The sequence below is a fragment of the Salmo salar genome, chromosome ssa20 (assembly GCF_905237065.1).
Source record: "Salmo salar chromosome ssa20, Ssal_v3.1, whole genome shotgun sequence".
Lineage (NCBI taxonomy): Eukaryota > Metazoa > Chordata > Actinopteri > Salmoniformes > Salmonidae > Salmo > Salmo salar.
In genome coordinates this window covers 1,883,202-1,899,982 of record NC_059461.1, presented here as the reverse complement: position 1 = coordinate 1,899,982, position 16,781 = coordinate 1,883,202, and the positions used below count along the sequence as shown (strand labels likewise).

Below are 16,781 nucleotides of genomic sequence, written 5' to 3'. Positions count from 1 at the left end.
TATTGGTCTTGTGTCAAATTCACCGTTGCCGCCATCATTTGAGTTCCCTTTCATTTATGATTAGGGCAGAGACTGTACGTAGAAAGTTGAGCTGCGCTCCTTTGTGCTATAACGTCAATCCTCATACAAGTCTAGTCTAAATGTATAAAGTGCCTTATGAATATATATTTATATCAAACTGTGTGAAGATCAGACTCAGATTTGAATATCTCAGTATCTTGATGTATTTTGTATCGGGATGCTATCTGAACTAACGTTCTGAATGTTTACTTTGCTAGCTAATGAGGCGTGAAATAGTTAACGTTACCACGAGCGGTCAAGACAAAGTTGAAACGTATATTTTCATGTACAGGAGCTGGAGGAATCTACATTCATAATGGTCTGATTCCAACTTTAACACCTGTTGCGTGCTTCATTGCCAGACTACAATAAACGGGGTACTCACCTGAACCCGAAGATCCCGTGTGTGCGCGTCTTACGGAACCGGCTGCGCGCGTGCGCAAATTGTGCATTAATGTATTTTGTCCCCCCCACACAACGCGATCACGACAAGCAGGTTAAAATATCAACAACTCAACCAATTATATACATTTGGGGACAGGTCGAAAATCATTAAACATTTATGGCAATTTAGCTAGCAAGTTGTTCTATTTAGCTTGCTTGCTGTTAGCTAATTTGTCCTGGGATATAAACATTGAGTTGTTATTTTACCTGAAATGCACAAGGTCCTCTACTCCGACAATTAATCCACACACAAAACCGAATCGTTTCTAGTCATCTCTCCCCCTTCCGTGCTTTTCCTTCTCTTGACTTTATATTGAGATTGGAAATTTTCATAAATTAGGTGCAATACCGCCATTGACCCAGTTCGTCTTTCAGTCACCCACGTGGGTATAACCAATGAGGAGATGGCACGTGGGTACCTGCTTCTATAAACAAATGAGATAGAGGCAGGACTTGCAGCAAGATCTGCATCACAAATAGAACTGACTTCTATTTTAGCCCTTGGCAAAAAAGATGCTCGTTGGTGCGGGCGAGCAGTGTGGGTGCAATAATTGAATATAGATTTCTAAATTTATTTTGCAACGCTTGCGTGTAGTCAGGGTATCAGTCCTGCAAAGTAGCGCCAGTTAAGAATCGAGGGGTTACACAGGCTCAAGCAAAATCACAATTTGAAATTACCAATCCTGTTCCACAATCTCACTAAAACACATTTACCCATCACTCAGATGCTACGGTACACCCACTTTACTCACTGATGCATTGTAGAGTTGAGGCATCTTCCTTAAATTGGATTATTCTCCTTGAAGTGAATACTTTACCCTGGGAAGCAGCCCTTATACACGTGACAGCCAGGCCCCCTCCCCCCAGAGTCACACTTAAGATTACTTTATTGGTCAATTCCACACAAGGTTCAACCGAAACTTGACTTCTGCTCTTAACCCAAACCCTCTTAAAGACACGCATACAGGGTTTATTGGAGGTGCTGCTGCGGCCAAGGGCACAACGACAGGCAATGGAATCTAGGAACCTACAGTTGCCAACTCACTGCATGCCAGATTTTCCCCCGTCATACCCAGGATTCGAACGGGCAACCCCTGGCCACTGGCTTTCCTCTCTAACCACTAGGCTACCAGCCACTCCAGGAGGGTAGCAGGGTGGTGGCCCAAGAGCAGCTAGGGCTTTTGCCTCGTTCCTTTTCATGCGTAAGTTGACCTTATTAGGAGACTTCCAATAGAACAGGAAGAACAGTCGGAAAACAGTCCAAAACAGGAGACATATCTATCCCTACCACACATCTCAGCTTATTTATCAGCCCACCACCTCAAGTTCAAACATAACTGGACGGAGATGCTCTTCCTCTCTGGAAAATCTGCCGACGCCAAAACCTTTGACGAGACTGTCGTTCTCTGCGACAGACACTTCCCTTGAGGAAAAGTCTTAGCTGATTCTGTTGTGTGTGGAGCATGAACCCACAGGTGCGGGTCACCACTGCAATTCAACTGCAACTTCCTGTTAGTTTATGCCATCAGTGGCCATACGTGTCCAGTGTCTCACAGTAGGAGTTCTGATTTAAGATCAGCTTTTCCTTTTAAGATCTCAATGAATAAGACTACATGAACATGGGGGGGACCTTCTTCTAGATGAGCACTTTTACTCATACAGCCCCAGACCTCAACTCATCCAGAATACTGCAGCCCATCTGCATGTTACTACTTATTTAATACGTAATTCACACAGCAAGCTTTTGATGTTTGCTACAACATGGCCATTTTGTTCTGCCAGTATATTACCATAGGGCGCCATTTATTCTAAAAGTATGTTTAAAACAGACACTACCCCTTTCTGAAACACATTATCAAACTTTCCAACGACCTAATGCAGGCCCAAATTTGTGTCATCTGAAAGGAAATGGACAACAATTCTATGGATGCAGGGCCTTATATAGACCATGAGATCAACATGACACTATATATATATACACACAAAAGTACGTGGACACCCCTTCAAATGTGTGGATTTGGCTATTTCAGCCACACCAGTTGCTGACAGGTTTATAAAAATCAAGCACACAGCCACACAATCTCCATAGACAAACATTGGCAGTAGAATGGCCTTACTGCAGAGCTCAGTGACATTCAACGTGGCACCATCATAGGAATCCACCTTTCCAACAAGTCAGTTCGTCAAATGAATGCCCTGCTATAGCTGCCCCGGGTCAACTAAGTGCTGTTATTGTGAAGTGGAAACGTCAAGGAGCAACAATTGCTCAACTGCGAAGTGGTAGGCCACACAAGCTCAGAACTGCATAAAAATCGTCTGTCCTCGGTTGTAACACTCACTGAGTTCCAAACTGCCTCTGCAAGCACAAAAACTGTTCATCGGGAGGTACATGAAGTGGGTTTCCATGAAGTGGGTTTCCACAAGCCTAAGATCACCATGCGCAATGCCAAGCCTCGGCTGGAGTGGTGTAAAGCTCACCGCCATTGGACTCTGGAAACGTGTTCTCTGGAGTGATGAATCCCGCTTCGCCATCTGGCAGTCCGACAGATGAATGAGTTTGGAGGATGCCAGGAGAACGCTACCTGCCCTAGTGCATAGTGTCAACTGTAAAGTTTGGTGGAAGAGGAATAATGGTTTGGGGATGTTTTTCCATGGTTCCGGCTAGGCCCTTTAGTTCCAGTGAAGGGACATCTTAACGCTACAGCATACAATGACAATCTAGACGATTCTGTGCTTCCAACTTTGTGGCAACAGATTGGGGAAGGCCCTTTCCTGTTCTAGCATGACAATGCCCCGTGCACAAAATGAGGTCCATACAAAAATGGTTTTTCGAGATCGTTGTGGAAGAATTTGACTGGCCTGCAGAGCCCTAACCTCAACTCCATCGAACACCTTTGGGATGAATTGAAACAGCGACTGCAAGCCAGGCCTAATCTCCCAACATCAGTGCCTGACCTCACTAATGCTCGTGGCTGAATGGAAGCAAGTCCCCAGAGCAATGTTCTAACATCTAGTGGAAAGTCTTCCCAGAAGAGTGGAGGCTGTTATAGCAGCAAAGGGGGGGACCAACTCCCTATTAATGCCCATGACTTTGGAATGAAATGTTCGACGAACAAGTGTCCCCATACTTTTGGTCATGTAGTTAAGCATATTTTGTAAATATGTATTATTTTAAATATACCTTATGTTGTGCCATGCTAGGGTTATACCAGGGCTGCCCAACCCTCTTCCTGGAGATCTACCTTCGTGGGTTTTCAGTCCAACACTAATTTAACACAGCCGATTCTACTAATTAGCTGCTCAACAAGACCTTAACTATCTGAATCAGATATGCTAAATTAGGGTTGGACTGAAAACCTACAAGACAGTAGATCTCCAGGAGGGTTAGGCAGCCCTGCATTAGACAGTTAAACTAAGCTCATGAGGCATTTCATTGAAGTTATATTCACCAAGAATCCATGGTTATATCATTAATTGAAATGGCAGTAAATATTGCATTTGTACGTTCAAGGATCCAATATTTCTGAATGCAACTACTTCTGACATTATGCACCCTTTAATCTCTAGTGGACAGATTTAGGTAAACATAACTGGTACCGTAGAATCAGTCACCATCCTATGGGATGCGTGATAACAAGCAGCATTAGTGCCGGATCTTGGGTTTCGTCACTGGTTATTTGGACCTGCCAGGATTGAGTGAAGGCGGTGCCCAAACTGCTTTGCGTCGACGGATGACAAACAGGCTGAGAGTTCCCTTTTGCGAGGGTGAGGACTTCGCAAACAGGAAATCTTGATTTCTAACACGCTTATCTCCAGAACCTAATCGAGCATCTGAACAAAATCACAGAATATTTTAGTTACGGGTTAACCAAGATCATGCAACCATTACACAATTTGTGGAAAAGCTGTTCATTGTATTGAGAAGACCATGTGCCTAAATAGAATCTCTCATATGACTAATAATTCTCTAGTTTCAGTTATAGTGTACATTACCGACTAAGATAGTAATTTTATTGACACACGTCATCTGTAGTAAGCTACCATCTGCCTCACCCCAAAAAAACTATATAACACACAAATGTCCCCACACTTTCTCAGTGTGCATACATTAATACAATGTTTCATATACATACATAATATAACTTAAGCTTTACAATCTTTTTGCTGATCACAGAGGGGTGGGGTAAAGGACTGCTGATCAGCAGTTTACCAAGCATATTTCAAAACCAACCTCCCCTTCCCCTGGCCTGTACACGATGACTGAAGCTTGGAGTTAACCGTGGGGAAAGGAGTCCTGGGTCATGTTCATAAGGGCATGGGAAAAAAAAAAAAACGGGAAATGAAAATGAGCTGTCTTATTGGACAAGTCCAGATAGTCCTCCCCTGTTTCAGTCCATTTTCTCCTATTTGGTGCCTGCTGAACATGACCCTGAAGAGGGCAGGATATGCTGGCCTGTTTCAACAGAACACTCTTGAGAGAGAATCCCCTGTTTGATCTTATCAGTGCCTTGTATCCTCCAGGGCATGTATTCATACATCTCAGATAGTGACCATTTCATTATTAATGAGTGAAAAACACTTTTCTGGGCCAGATTTGCAGTGTTTGCACCAGTTATTGTCTGAGTGGAAAACATGACCAACAAAGCCAAAAACATGACGCCATTGATCTTCAAACTTTATCTTAAACTTTTCCCCTCTGGGAAAAATTACAAGTGCAAATTTGGGTGCTTTCAGCAGAAGTCTATATTACAAAGCAAGATCAATGAGTTAGCCAGCTAACTTTGATAAACAGAAATAAAATCAGATTTTCTGGTTCATTAGGAAAGCTAAACTAAGATATGTACTTTTGGTTGTTTGTTTAATCAGACCATGCATTTTCAAAGAAAATCATTTTTTTTCAGAATATTTAGGCAAGTTCACTGGCTAAAGCATTACTCTTGCTTTGTAGTACCCCTCAGGACTCAACGTTGTGGAACTTTCAGATGGAAATATGTAGAACATGGCTCTGACATATTGAACAAAGGAATCATGTTCAATCTATTTATGGTATTTCTACCTGCAATGTCCAACAATATTTCACTACTGAACCTGGCCCTTTGTCAGCAGATCCCATTGGACCAAGTTATCCTTGAGGGACTGGGGTTCCCTGCCCATGTGGTGAGCGAGATACTAGTCATTGATATTTAGAACAGCATCAGGTAAACATGATACACGTCATGTGTGTCAACAAGTCCATTGAAATGAAAAAGAAAAAGACTGGAACAAAAACAACATGCACGTGTTAAGGAGTGGAGCTAATCCCCAGTCTATGGAGGACCACAGTATCCGCTAAACGTCTTTGGAAGATGGGGTCAGCTTTAGGCCTACATAAAAGTTCCGATACAAATACATTATGTAGATTAGAACATACTGTACATGCTTTTATAGTGGGGAATCATGTCAGCACTAAACGAAACGTTTCTTGCAATGTCCTGAACTATGCATCCCAGCATGTCACCCCTGGAATCGAGGTGAGCTGACCAATAAACGGGTCTAATAGTTGACCGATCAAGAACAGAATTTCAAGACCAGCACATGCTGTGGCCCTCCAAGACCGGAACGTTGCATTATTTCGATGTTGACAGTGACTGATAGGACATAACACTGAACACCTGAATAAATAGTATTAAGCAGATGTGCCAAGTGTGTGGGTTCATTCCAACTGTCTAGAGAATTGTCATCTCAAACAGAGCATTCCCTGTTTAAATGTTACATGGAGGGCATGTTCATTGTGATTGGCACATGAGTTTGTTATAGAGAATTGTGTTTACTCTTGTTCACAACACGTCTTCCTTACAGCAGTGTCCTTCAATCCTGGTCCCGAGGACCCGCGAGGTGTGTAGGCTTTTGTTCCAGCCCAGTACAACTACTTATAAACTTGTGGTGCAGAGCTATATAACAGACCCTGTGGGTAGCCAGGACAAGGCTTGAAGGGCACTGCATTACAGTATTAACTTGACAACTCAAAGCTCCCATACAGTTTGACAGTTTGAGACAAATCAACCACCCACCTTGTGCCATTTCAGACACAGCCAAGGTGGTGCAAAGTGAATGGAAACACTGCTACACATTAGAAAGACCGGGAACTGCACAAAATCAGTGCTTTCCGTTATTGTTGCCATGCATTTTTTTTAAGGCCAAAAAAAAAGGAATTGTATTTAAAACTGAAACCTGGGCCCAGTTTTTCAAAGTTATCTGATTTCAGCAATTTGATTAGATTAAATGCATAGAAATAGAATGAATCTAACAGACGTCCCCATTCAAGTCAATGATGCACGTGTTCTATTAATTCTATTTCTACGGACTAATTCTACCCAATTGCCGAAATACGATCAGATAAGTTTGGAAAGTGGGCCCAGGAGACAAACACAAACTTGAACTTTAAAAGCCTCTGCCCACCCCAAGGTCTTGTGAAACTAACGACGTGTCCAATTGCAGCCTTAAAAACAGACAATCCAGCTCTGTATATAGTGGCAATTTGGCAACAACTGTTTTATAATGTCATCTCTTAGTTAAACTGTCTAACTCACTCGCCTTGCCTCGGTTGGATATAATTTCAAATGGATATATAATTTTGTTTAACTTTAAGAGAAAACTGCACCTTCATGGCTCTCATCACTGACACATTCAACTGGACACTAACGCTCTGCTGCCACCCATGGGCCACCGGATGACCTCCTTCCTTTAGGCAAGAAAACCACCCCCCCAACGCATCGGAGCACAGAATGGCCCAATGCCAGTGAGGCAAAGTGATGCAGGGGTTGGCCGTTAGAGGGTGGGGCTAGGGAATCCCTGTCCAGTCTGTGCCTCCATTGAACAGTACAGACAGACAGCCAGTCACCCAATGGCAGAGGGCCAGAGCAGAGCATAGCCAATCACATATCAGACCAGAGGACGGCCTTGCTGCCCTTCTCCACACTGACCACGTAGGCTCCCGATGGTGACCAGGACACAGAGTTGATGGCCGAGCTGAGAGAAGAGACAACAGAACGTCAAAACTGAGCAGGACGGCAGAATGGGAGTGTCAGATAGAAGTTACACCTTACCCCAAAGAGATAGCACTTTTTTTCTTTGCATCCTCGCCATAATGCCTTATGTGACAGCATGGGCAGCGCCATTGAGGGCTTACTTCATTTTAAAGTACTTTCTCTTCTACTATGAGTCAGTCAACAAACAAAGGGGTCATACTGCCACCTGGAGTGTGTTGTCTGAACAGGCAAAACACAAGGTTGGTGATTTAATGTCATCTGCAGTTATTGAATGTTTGCTGACGAGTAGAGAGCATTCGAAAAGTACTCAGACTCCTTGACTTTGTCCACATTTTTTACATTACAGCCTTAATCTAAAATGGATTAACTACATTTTTCCTCATCAATTTGCACACAATAACCCATAATGCCAAAGTGAAAACAGGCTTTTAGATATTCTGAAAATAGATGCTTTTTTTTTTTTTACACCTTTAACTAAACTAGGCAAGTCAGTTCAGAACAAATTCTTATTTTCAATGACGGCCTAGGAACAGTGGGTTAACTGCCTTGTTCAGGGGCAGAACGATTTTTACCTAGTCAGCTCGGGGATTCGATCCAAGCTAGTCCAATGCTCTAACCACCTGCCGCCCCAAATGTACACCTAGTCATTCTTTATTTTTACTATTTCTGCATTGTAGAATAATAGTGAAGACATCACAACTATGAAATAACATCTGGAAACATATATTTTATATTTAAGATTCTTCAAAGTAGCCAGTTTGCTTTTATGACAGCTTTCCACTCTTGGCATTCTCTCAACCAGCTTCATGAGGTAGTCACCTGGAATGCATTTCAATTAACAGGTGTGCCTTGTTAAAAGTTAATTTGTGGAATTTCTTTCCTTCTTAATTGATTGGATATGATTTGGAAAGGCACACACACACACGTCTATATAAGGTCCCACAGTTGACAGTGCACATAAAAGCAAAAACCAAGCCATGAGGTCGAAGGAATTGTCCGTAGAGCTCCAAGACATGATTGTGTTGAGGCACTGATCTGGGGGAGGGTACCAAAACATTTCTGCAGCATTTAAGGTTTAAGAATACAGCAGCCTCCATTCTTAAATTGAAGAAGTTTGGAACAACCAAGACTCTACCTAGAGCCGCCCGGACAAACTGAGCAATCAGGGGAGAAGGGTCTTGGTCAGGGAGTTGACCAAGAACCCGATGGTCACTCTGACAGAGCTCCTCTGTGGAGATGGGAGAACCTTCCAGAAGGACAACCATCTCTGCAGCACTCCACCAAATCAGGCCTTTATGGTAGAGTGGGCAGACGGAAGCCACTCCTCAGTAAAAGGCACTCATACCATGAGAAACTATATTCCCAGGTCTGATGAAACCAAGCTTGAACTCTTTGGCCTGAATGTCAAGCTTCATGTCTGGAGGAAACCTGGCACCATCCCTACGGTGAAGCATGGGTGGCAGCATCATGCTGTGGGTATGTTTTTCAGCAGCAGGGACTGGGAGACTAGTCAGGATGGAGGGAAAGATGAACGGAGCACAGAGAGTACAGAGAGATCCTTGATGAAAACCTGCTCCAGAGTGCACAGGACCTCAGACTGGGGCGAAGGTTCACCTTCCAACAGGACAATGACCCGAAGCACACAGCCAAGACAATGCAGGACTGGCTTCGGGACAAGTCCCAGCCAGAGCCCGGACTTGAACATCTCCGGAGACACCTTAAAATTAGCTGTGCAGCGACGCTCCACGTCCAACCTGACAGAGCTTGAGAGAATCTGCAGAGAAGAATGGGAGAAACTTCCCAAATACAGGTGTGCCAAGCTTTTAGCGCCATACCAAAGAACAATCAAGGGTTTAATCACTGCCAAATGTGCTTCAACAAAGTGCTGAGTAAAGGGTCTTAATACTTATGTAAAATTTCAGTTTCTTATTTTTTTTAAATACATTTCCCAAAAAAATCTACAAATCCGTTTTTGCTTTGTGATCATGTAAGGTATTGTGTGAAGATTTATGAGGGGGAAAAAACAATTATTTCAATTTTAGAATACGGCTGTAACCTAACAAAATGTGGAAAAAGTCAAGGGGTCTGAATACTTTCCAAATGCACTGTATATTTAAGCAATAAGGCCTGAGGGGATGTGGTATACGGCCAATATAGCACAGCTAAGGGCTGGTCTTATGCACGATGCAGTGCGGAGTGCTAGGACACAGCCCTGAGCCGTGGTATATTGGCCATATATCACAAACCTGAGGTGCCTTATTGCTATTATAAAACTTGTTACCAACGTAATTAGAACAGTAAAAATAGATTTGTCACACCCGTGGTATAGCCTTCCCTGTAGCTCAGTTGGTAGAGCATGGTGTTTGCAACGCCAGGGTTGTGGGTTCGATTCCCACGGGGGGCCAGCACATAAAAAAAAAAATGAAATGTATGCATTCACTAAGTCGCTCTGGATAAGAGCGTCTGCTAAATGACTAAAATGTAAATGTAATAGCATGGCTTTCAGCCAAATCAGCATTCAGCGCCCAACCCAACCAATTTATATTGGCTGATACCTCCTGCCGACCTGGATGAAATTCTGTGATATTTCCTTAACCCATAGCAGTGGTATCAGCCAATATAAACTTTGAAGAGTCTAGAACTGTCAACATGTACTTTTTCTCTGCCAACAAGAGTAATGAACAGCAACAACCCCATAGTAGAATAGTTTACCTAGGTATTTACCTAGTCAGCTTGTCGTTGTGTGTGTTCTATGTGAGAAATAAATATTCCTTGAGGTGCATTCAAGATGCAAGTGCCACAAGGAGAGAAACATGTATTCTGATAAGCAGTCAATGCACATTTAATGCAATTGCAGTACATTTTTTTAAGCAATTTTGTTAAGGGAATCCCGGCTTTCCATGGCTACTACTTTTCTTTCTCAACTCCTAAAAAGGAGCGATCAGCGCTCTATATGAGCATGGTTTAGGCGCACTTAGCCTCCACAATTCACTGTGTGCATAGGTGAGACCAGGGGATAAATCTAACACATTCACTGTGTTTATGTAAAGTTTTTTTGTGGGGACATTAAACACATTGATCATGTTTAGAGTTTGGGATCTAGCTAATGATTAGCCCAATTGAGTATGTATATGGTTAACCCTATGTTTCAGCCTATTTAATTATATTTAAGACGGTGTCAACATAATTCTACTTTCATTCATTATTGAGTAGAATGTCCTAATAAAAACTCGCCAGAACTGACTCACAGTCCTTATACAAAAAAAAAAAAAAAAAAAAGGCTCCAGGTGGTTAACCCTCCACTAATCCTTACCCGAACCCTTGCCACTACTGCTAGAATTCTATGGGAAACACTACAAAGTCCAACCCAGTTCACTACTTCAAAATGGTAAAAGTCCTCAATGGCACTGCCCAAGTTAAAACAGGCTTTGTGGTACTACAGCTGTCTATCCAGGTCTATGGCTTACCCTCTCAAATCCTGAACCTGAAACCATTAAAAAAAGTGCAAAACTGACTAGAAAGCAGCGTCGAAGGGAGACTTGATCCTACTCCAGAAGTTCAAACTGACCAGTGGTTCTTGTCCAGGGTGCGCTCCAACTTGCCCGTCAGGACGTTCCACACATACAAGGCGCCGTCTGCAGAGCCCCCCGCCACGTAACTGCCATCGGGACTGAGGAGTACACAAGGCAATGGTAGGGTCAAAACAAGGGGCTCAAATGGAGAGTCATGGGACTATGGTTGGAGAGGTGAGCATGTGCACACTTGCATGGAGAAAGGTAGGGAACTTGACCATGACCGATGTTAGTAAAACTATAAACCAATAATTGCCATTTGGGACACAGTCCAATCTATTCCCTACAGTGAACTACCTTTGACCAGGCCCAATGGGCTCTGGTCAAAGTAGTGCACTATGTAGGGAATAGGATGCCATTTATGACACAAACTTGGTGTAAAATGTGTCACTCACCTGAAGGTAACTCGGGTCCAGTCAGCGCCACACTTGAAGCCCTGAGCACTGGGAGGAGAGATGAGAGCACACTTAACATAAACCTCCAACACCACTAATCCGCATCAGACCTGGGTTCAAATAGTATTTGGTTTCCTTTGAAATACTTTGAGTGTTTGATTGCGCCTGGAGTGCCAGACATGCAGGGTTTGCACTATTAGGACAATTCCATTGCCTACATATTCACCAATAAGAATAAAGAGAATCTCTGACTACCAACACAATCACCTCAGATTGCTTAATTGACAATATGGGTAAGGCTCTGCATACCTACAAATATATTATAAAGAAAACCCTGAGCAGTGGCTTGACACAGCAATTGGTGTGTGGCAGTCAAGTGAGTGAGCTGTAGTCTACAGTCCTAGAGCACTGACGTCCCCGTACCTGAAGGTCTGGCGGATCGCGTTACTGCGCAGGTCGATGATCTTAACCAGGTCGTCCCGGGAGCAGGTGAGCAGCTCGGTGCGGTCGTGGTTCAGGTCAAGAGATGTGACTCGGCCCAGGAGCTCCAGCTCACGGACAATACTCTCCGCTCTAAAAAAAAAAAAAATTACATGAATACCCAGACGCCGCAAGCTAAAGAATTATAACAGTGTTACGAGAGGGGGGCATTCATTAGAGCACACCGTAGCAAAAGGAGTTTATTGGACACTCATGTAGGTCCCTCCCAGTTTAGGCATGTATGCTTCCACTTGGTTCCTAGCGAATACATCCCAGGACAAAAAGCCAGTGTCATGACAAGAAAACAACACTTTAGGCAAAGAGCCCATACAACCATTGCCCATGACACAAATGCACTGGGTATGTATGAAATTCCCCAGCTGGGTTCTCCACTTCCATTATTTGGATATTCCCCTTTAGCAGCATGAGAGCTACTTGTTCCCCTTTTCTAGCATGAGTACTACTTTTAAGTTTGTCATGTTTAACTTACAAAAAAATCCATGGTAAGGTGCATGCTAATCGGTTAGGAATTTAAGCAAAGTCAGGAGGACAAACTGGCTAAATTAGCTAGCTAGCCATGTAGCTTATTAGCTTGCTATAGCCATTGACATTTATTTTTCCATTTTAGATTGTTTTTTTTGTATGTTTAACTAGCTGAAGTTAGAACTTTGCTAAATGTATAGTTATGTTTGTCTGCATTGCCATGGAGTTGACTAGCAGCAGGTTCAGTGGATGGACTAAGCAGGGGCAACACTTTATTGCTTGTTTGCTGATTAATCTCAGTACAGCTATGACAGTCAACACGCAACAAGCTATAGGAGATGAGGAAATAAAAAAATAAAAATTTTTGGGGGGAAATGTTTGAAATTGTGCTTCATATGAAATCTATTTCATGTCCATGTTGCTCATTATTGCACCAGTGTCTCATACCCCTCTCCATTTCCAGCAACATCGCTCAGCGATATTGCCATTGTATCATAGCCTTAAGGGGGTACTGTAAAATGTACATTTTCCCCAAACTCTTACATGTTCCGGAATTCTGTTCAGTTTTATTTAGCCTTGTTTTTGATTATTTTGTATTTTTCTGCTCAAAATTACAATTATTTAGAGAGAAACAAGTCCATGTCAAGGCTTAAATCAGATGACCTTTTGAGGTCTGGGCAAAAAAAAAAAAAAAGTTATTTGAGTGTAATTCCCCTTTAATTCCACATCTAGAAGAGAAGAATGCATTTGCCTAGCGAAGTTTCTGTACTGCTGCTGCTAATTTCATGGAAGATTTTAAAAAACAAATGGGAAGCATACATTAAGCATTACTAGGGATATGGTTAGGTTTACAGTTTTGGTCAGATTAAAGGGGCAATCTGCAGTTGCGCCATCCATTTTCTGACTTCGAAATTAATAATATGTACCTATTGATTCTTAAAGAAAATAATTTGAATGCCTCATCAGAACCCCAAATATAAGCTTGTTTACTACAATGTTTGTAAACAAAGTAAATGTACAAAAACACTATATAGCTTCAAAATATGGTTAAAACTGATATCATGGATGGTAAATCCTATTTCTCCAGCCCTATCCCACAGTATTTTATAGAAATAGGGGCGGGGAAATCGCTTGATTGTTTCACCTGTGGATTGCCCCTTTAAGGTTAGTTGGACGTCTACAACCCATCTATTGGGGACTATCCCTCCACACTCACCTGATGTCCCAGAACCGCACCTTCTTATCAAAATGGCCGCTCATGACACACTGCTCTGTGCAGACTATGTCATTACAGCTGGACCCAGCAAACACAGTCTTCATGCCTGAGGAAGAAACAGACTGGGGGTTCCTAACAAGTAAAACTAATCCGCAATGAGTAGACCATACATTGAATCTGCGTTAAAATCTTAAGCCATTTTGTGTGCGTGAAAAAAAAAGAAAAAAAAAACATTAAAAGGGAAACCAGAGACAAGGAGGAACATAAACAAAATGCTAACACTAAAGGGGATAAGAAAAAAGTCAACTCTTACAGACTTTGCTGCGCAGGTCCCACAGTTTCAGAGTCCTGTCGTAGCTCCCGGAGACGATACGAGCGTTGTCCAGGAGAAAGCGAGCCGCCAGGACCTTGCCGCTGTGGCCTGTCAGCGTGTGCTGGGGGGAACGAATGAAAACAAGCGTTTATTGGCCAAGTTCAGATAGTGTTTCACTGTTTGAGCGTTTTCTTCCATTTCGTGCCTAGTGAACACAACCTTGTCCAGCACAATCTCTGGGCCGTAGTCGGAGCCTGTAACTAGGCCTGGAGATTTTCACCAAGTCACGTTAAGGTGAAGGAAAACTCATGGCCCTTTGTATTTGAGAACACAGGTGCGGTCTCAGTTGAAAAGTTGAGATCAGCGGCCCAGCCCCATACCACATCCTGATACTCCTTAGTGATTGACGGACGTCCAACAGAACCACAGTGACTCCATGGTCTCTTAAAGACACAGGATGTGACGTCATTCTCTATGTCAGCAGCCCCTGTGTCCAACAATGCACAACTAGAGCAGGCTGGGAATAGAGCAGGGGCTGTTAGGAGCCAATGGATAGCAGGCAGTGGAACTGGGCATCAGACCTTTTACATCACATCATTGACCATCAGCATAGGACTTCAGCCGTCTCTCAAACACAGCCTAAACAAAGTTATTTTAGGCTCCGAAAGGGGCTTATGTTCTTATGTACAGTGCATTCGGAAAGTATTCAGACCCCTTGACTTTTCATATTTTGTTACATTACAGCCTTATTCTAAAATTGATCTACAAACACAATACCTCATAACGACAAAGCAAAAACAGGTTACACATTTTTGCAAATGTATTAAAAAAACTGAACTCCCACTTACATAAGAATTCAGACCCTTTTTACTCAGTATTTTGTTGAAGCACTTTTGGCAAAGATTACAGCCTCAAGTCTTCTTGGTTATGACGCTACAAGCTTGGAACACCTGTATTTGGGGAGTTTCTCCCCATTCTCCTCTGCAGATCCTCTCAAGCTCTGTCAGGTTGGATGGGGAGCATCGCTGCACAGCAATTTTCAAGTCTCTCCAGAGATGTTCGATCGGGCTCTGGCTGGGCCACTTGCATTGTCTTGGCTGAGTGCTTAAGGTCGTTGTCCTGTTGGAAGGTGAACCTTCACCCTGGAGCAGGTTTTCATCAAGGATCTCTGTACTTTGCTCCGTTCATCTTCCCCTCGATCCTGACCAGTCTCCCAGCCCCTGCTGCTGAAAAACATCCACACAGCATGATGCTGCCACCACGCTTCACTGTAGGGATGGTATTGGCCAGGCGATGAGCGGCGCCAGGTTTCCTCCAGACGTGATGCTTGGTATTCAGGCCAAAGAATTCAATATTGGTTACATCAGACCTGAGAATCTTGTTTCTCATAGTCTGAGTGTTCTTTAGGTGCCTTTTGGCAAACTCCAAGCGGGCTGTCATGTGCCTTTTACTGAGGAGTGTCTTCCGTCTGGCCACTACTATAAAGGCCTGATTGGTGGACCGCTGCAGATATGGTTGTCCTTCTGGAAGGTTCTCCCATCACAGAGGAACTCTGGAGCTCTGTCAGACTGACCATCGGGTTCTTGATCACCTCTGACCAAGGCCCTTCTCCCCAAATTGCTCAGTTTGGCCGGGCGGCCAACTATAGAAAGAACCTTGGTGGTTCTAAACTTCTTCCATTTTTACGAATGATGGAGGCCACTGTTCTTGGGGACCTTCAATGCTGCAGAAATTGTTTGGTACCTTTCCACAGAACTGTGCCGACGTAATCCTGTCTCGGAGCTCTACGGACAATTTCTTCAACATCATGTCTTGGTTTTTGCTCTGACATGCACTGTCAACTGTGGGACCTTATACAGACAGGTGTGTGCCTTTCCAAATCATGTCCAATCAATTGAATTTACCACAAGTGGACTCCAAGTTGTAGAAACATCAAGGATGATCAATGGAAACAGGATGCACCTGCGCTCAATTTCGAGTCTCATAGCAAAGGGTCTGAATACTTAAGTAAGGTTTCTCTTAGTTTTATATATGTGCAAACATTTCTAAAAACCTGTTTTCGCTTTGTCATTATAGGGTATTGTGTAGATTGATGAGGAAAATATTTAATTTAATCCATTTTAGAATAAGGCTGTAACGACATGTGGAAAAAGTGAAGGGGTCTGAATACTTTCCTAATGCACTGTATGTATTGAGCTTGTCTGATGCTTTAAGCGCACTGTTTGATTAAATCATTATTACACACAAATGACTCAAGAGGGAGTCAGAGATGAAGATAGCCTAACCAGGAGAAGAAAAAAATATAAAATAATAATTTGTTCTGGATGTATAGAAGGGCCCTTCTGAGGCATACTTACCCTCAGTCTGTAGTCATCCACAGTCCAGATCCTACTGGCAAAGTCATTGGATGCAGCCAGCAAGTAGGAGCCCTGAGACACACATCACCCAGTTAAACAGTGGAGTGGAAGAGCATCATTGCAGTCAGACGTAGGTCATTCAATTACATTTTCTAAACCTGAACTGAGGCCCAATGAAAAAGAAACAAGAAATCTAGCTCAAAGTGAGACAAAAAAAAGTACATTTTCAGAAAAGACCATGGTCACAAAACCCCAAAGATGGACAATCGTGACTCATTAAACTTGCTGTGCAAGTATCCACAAGCAAAAAAACAAACAAGGCAGCAGTTAACATGTCGTCCCCCACACATAATGCAGCCCTTGGGCCAATTATTGAAAACATATCAAGTTCAAAAGGGAAAGGAGATATGCTTGTTCAAAGTTTGTAAGTGTC

The 16,781-nt window shown here is 43.0% G+C and overlaps 1 protein-coding gene and 1 non-coding gene across 3 annotated transcripts in view; both read right to left on the bottom strand.

Annotated features, from left to right (window-relative positions):
• Positions 1–4,493: 4,493 nt before the first annotated feature.
• Positions 4,494–16,781, bottom strand: part of atg16l1 (ATG16 autophagy related 16-like 1 (S. cerevisiae)) — a 64,177-nt gene continuing 51,889 nt past the window's right edge. For both annotated transcript variants that reach the window (XM_014159976.2, XM_014159977.2), the window contains 7 exons: positions 16,349–16,420; positions 13,992–14,112; positions 13,679–13,784; positions 11,923–12,072; positions 11,500–11,547; positions 11,101–11,202; positions 4,494–7,512 (listed from right to left, as the gene is read on the bottom strand). In XM_014159976.2, the coding sequence (XP_014015451.1) occupies positions 7,419–7,512; positions 11,101–11,202; positions 11,500–11,547; positions 11,923–12,072; positions 13,679–13,784; positions 13,992–14,112; positions 16,349–16,420 (693 nt within the window). In that variant the 3' untranslated portion in view covers positions 4,494–7,418. The remainder of the gene's footprint in view (positions 7,513–11,100; positions 11,203–11,499; positions 11,548–11,922; positions 12,073–13,678; positions 13,785–13,991; positions 14,113–16,348; positions 16,421–16,781) is intronic.
• Positions 14,330–14,594, bottom strand: LOC123729363 (small Cajal body-specific RNA 6). Its single transcript, XR_006761149.1, has one exon.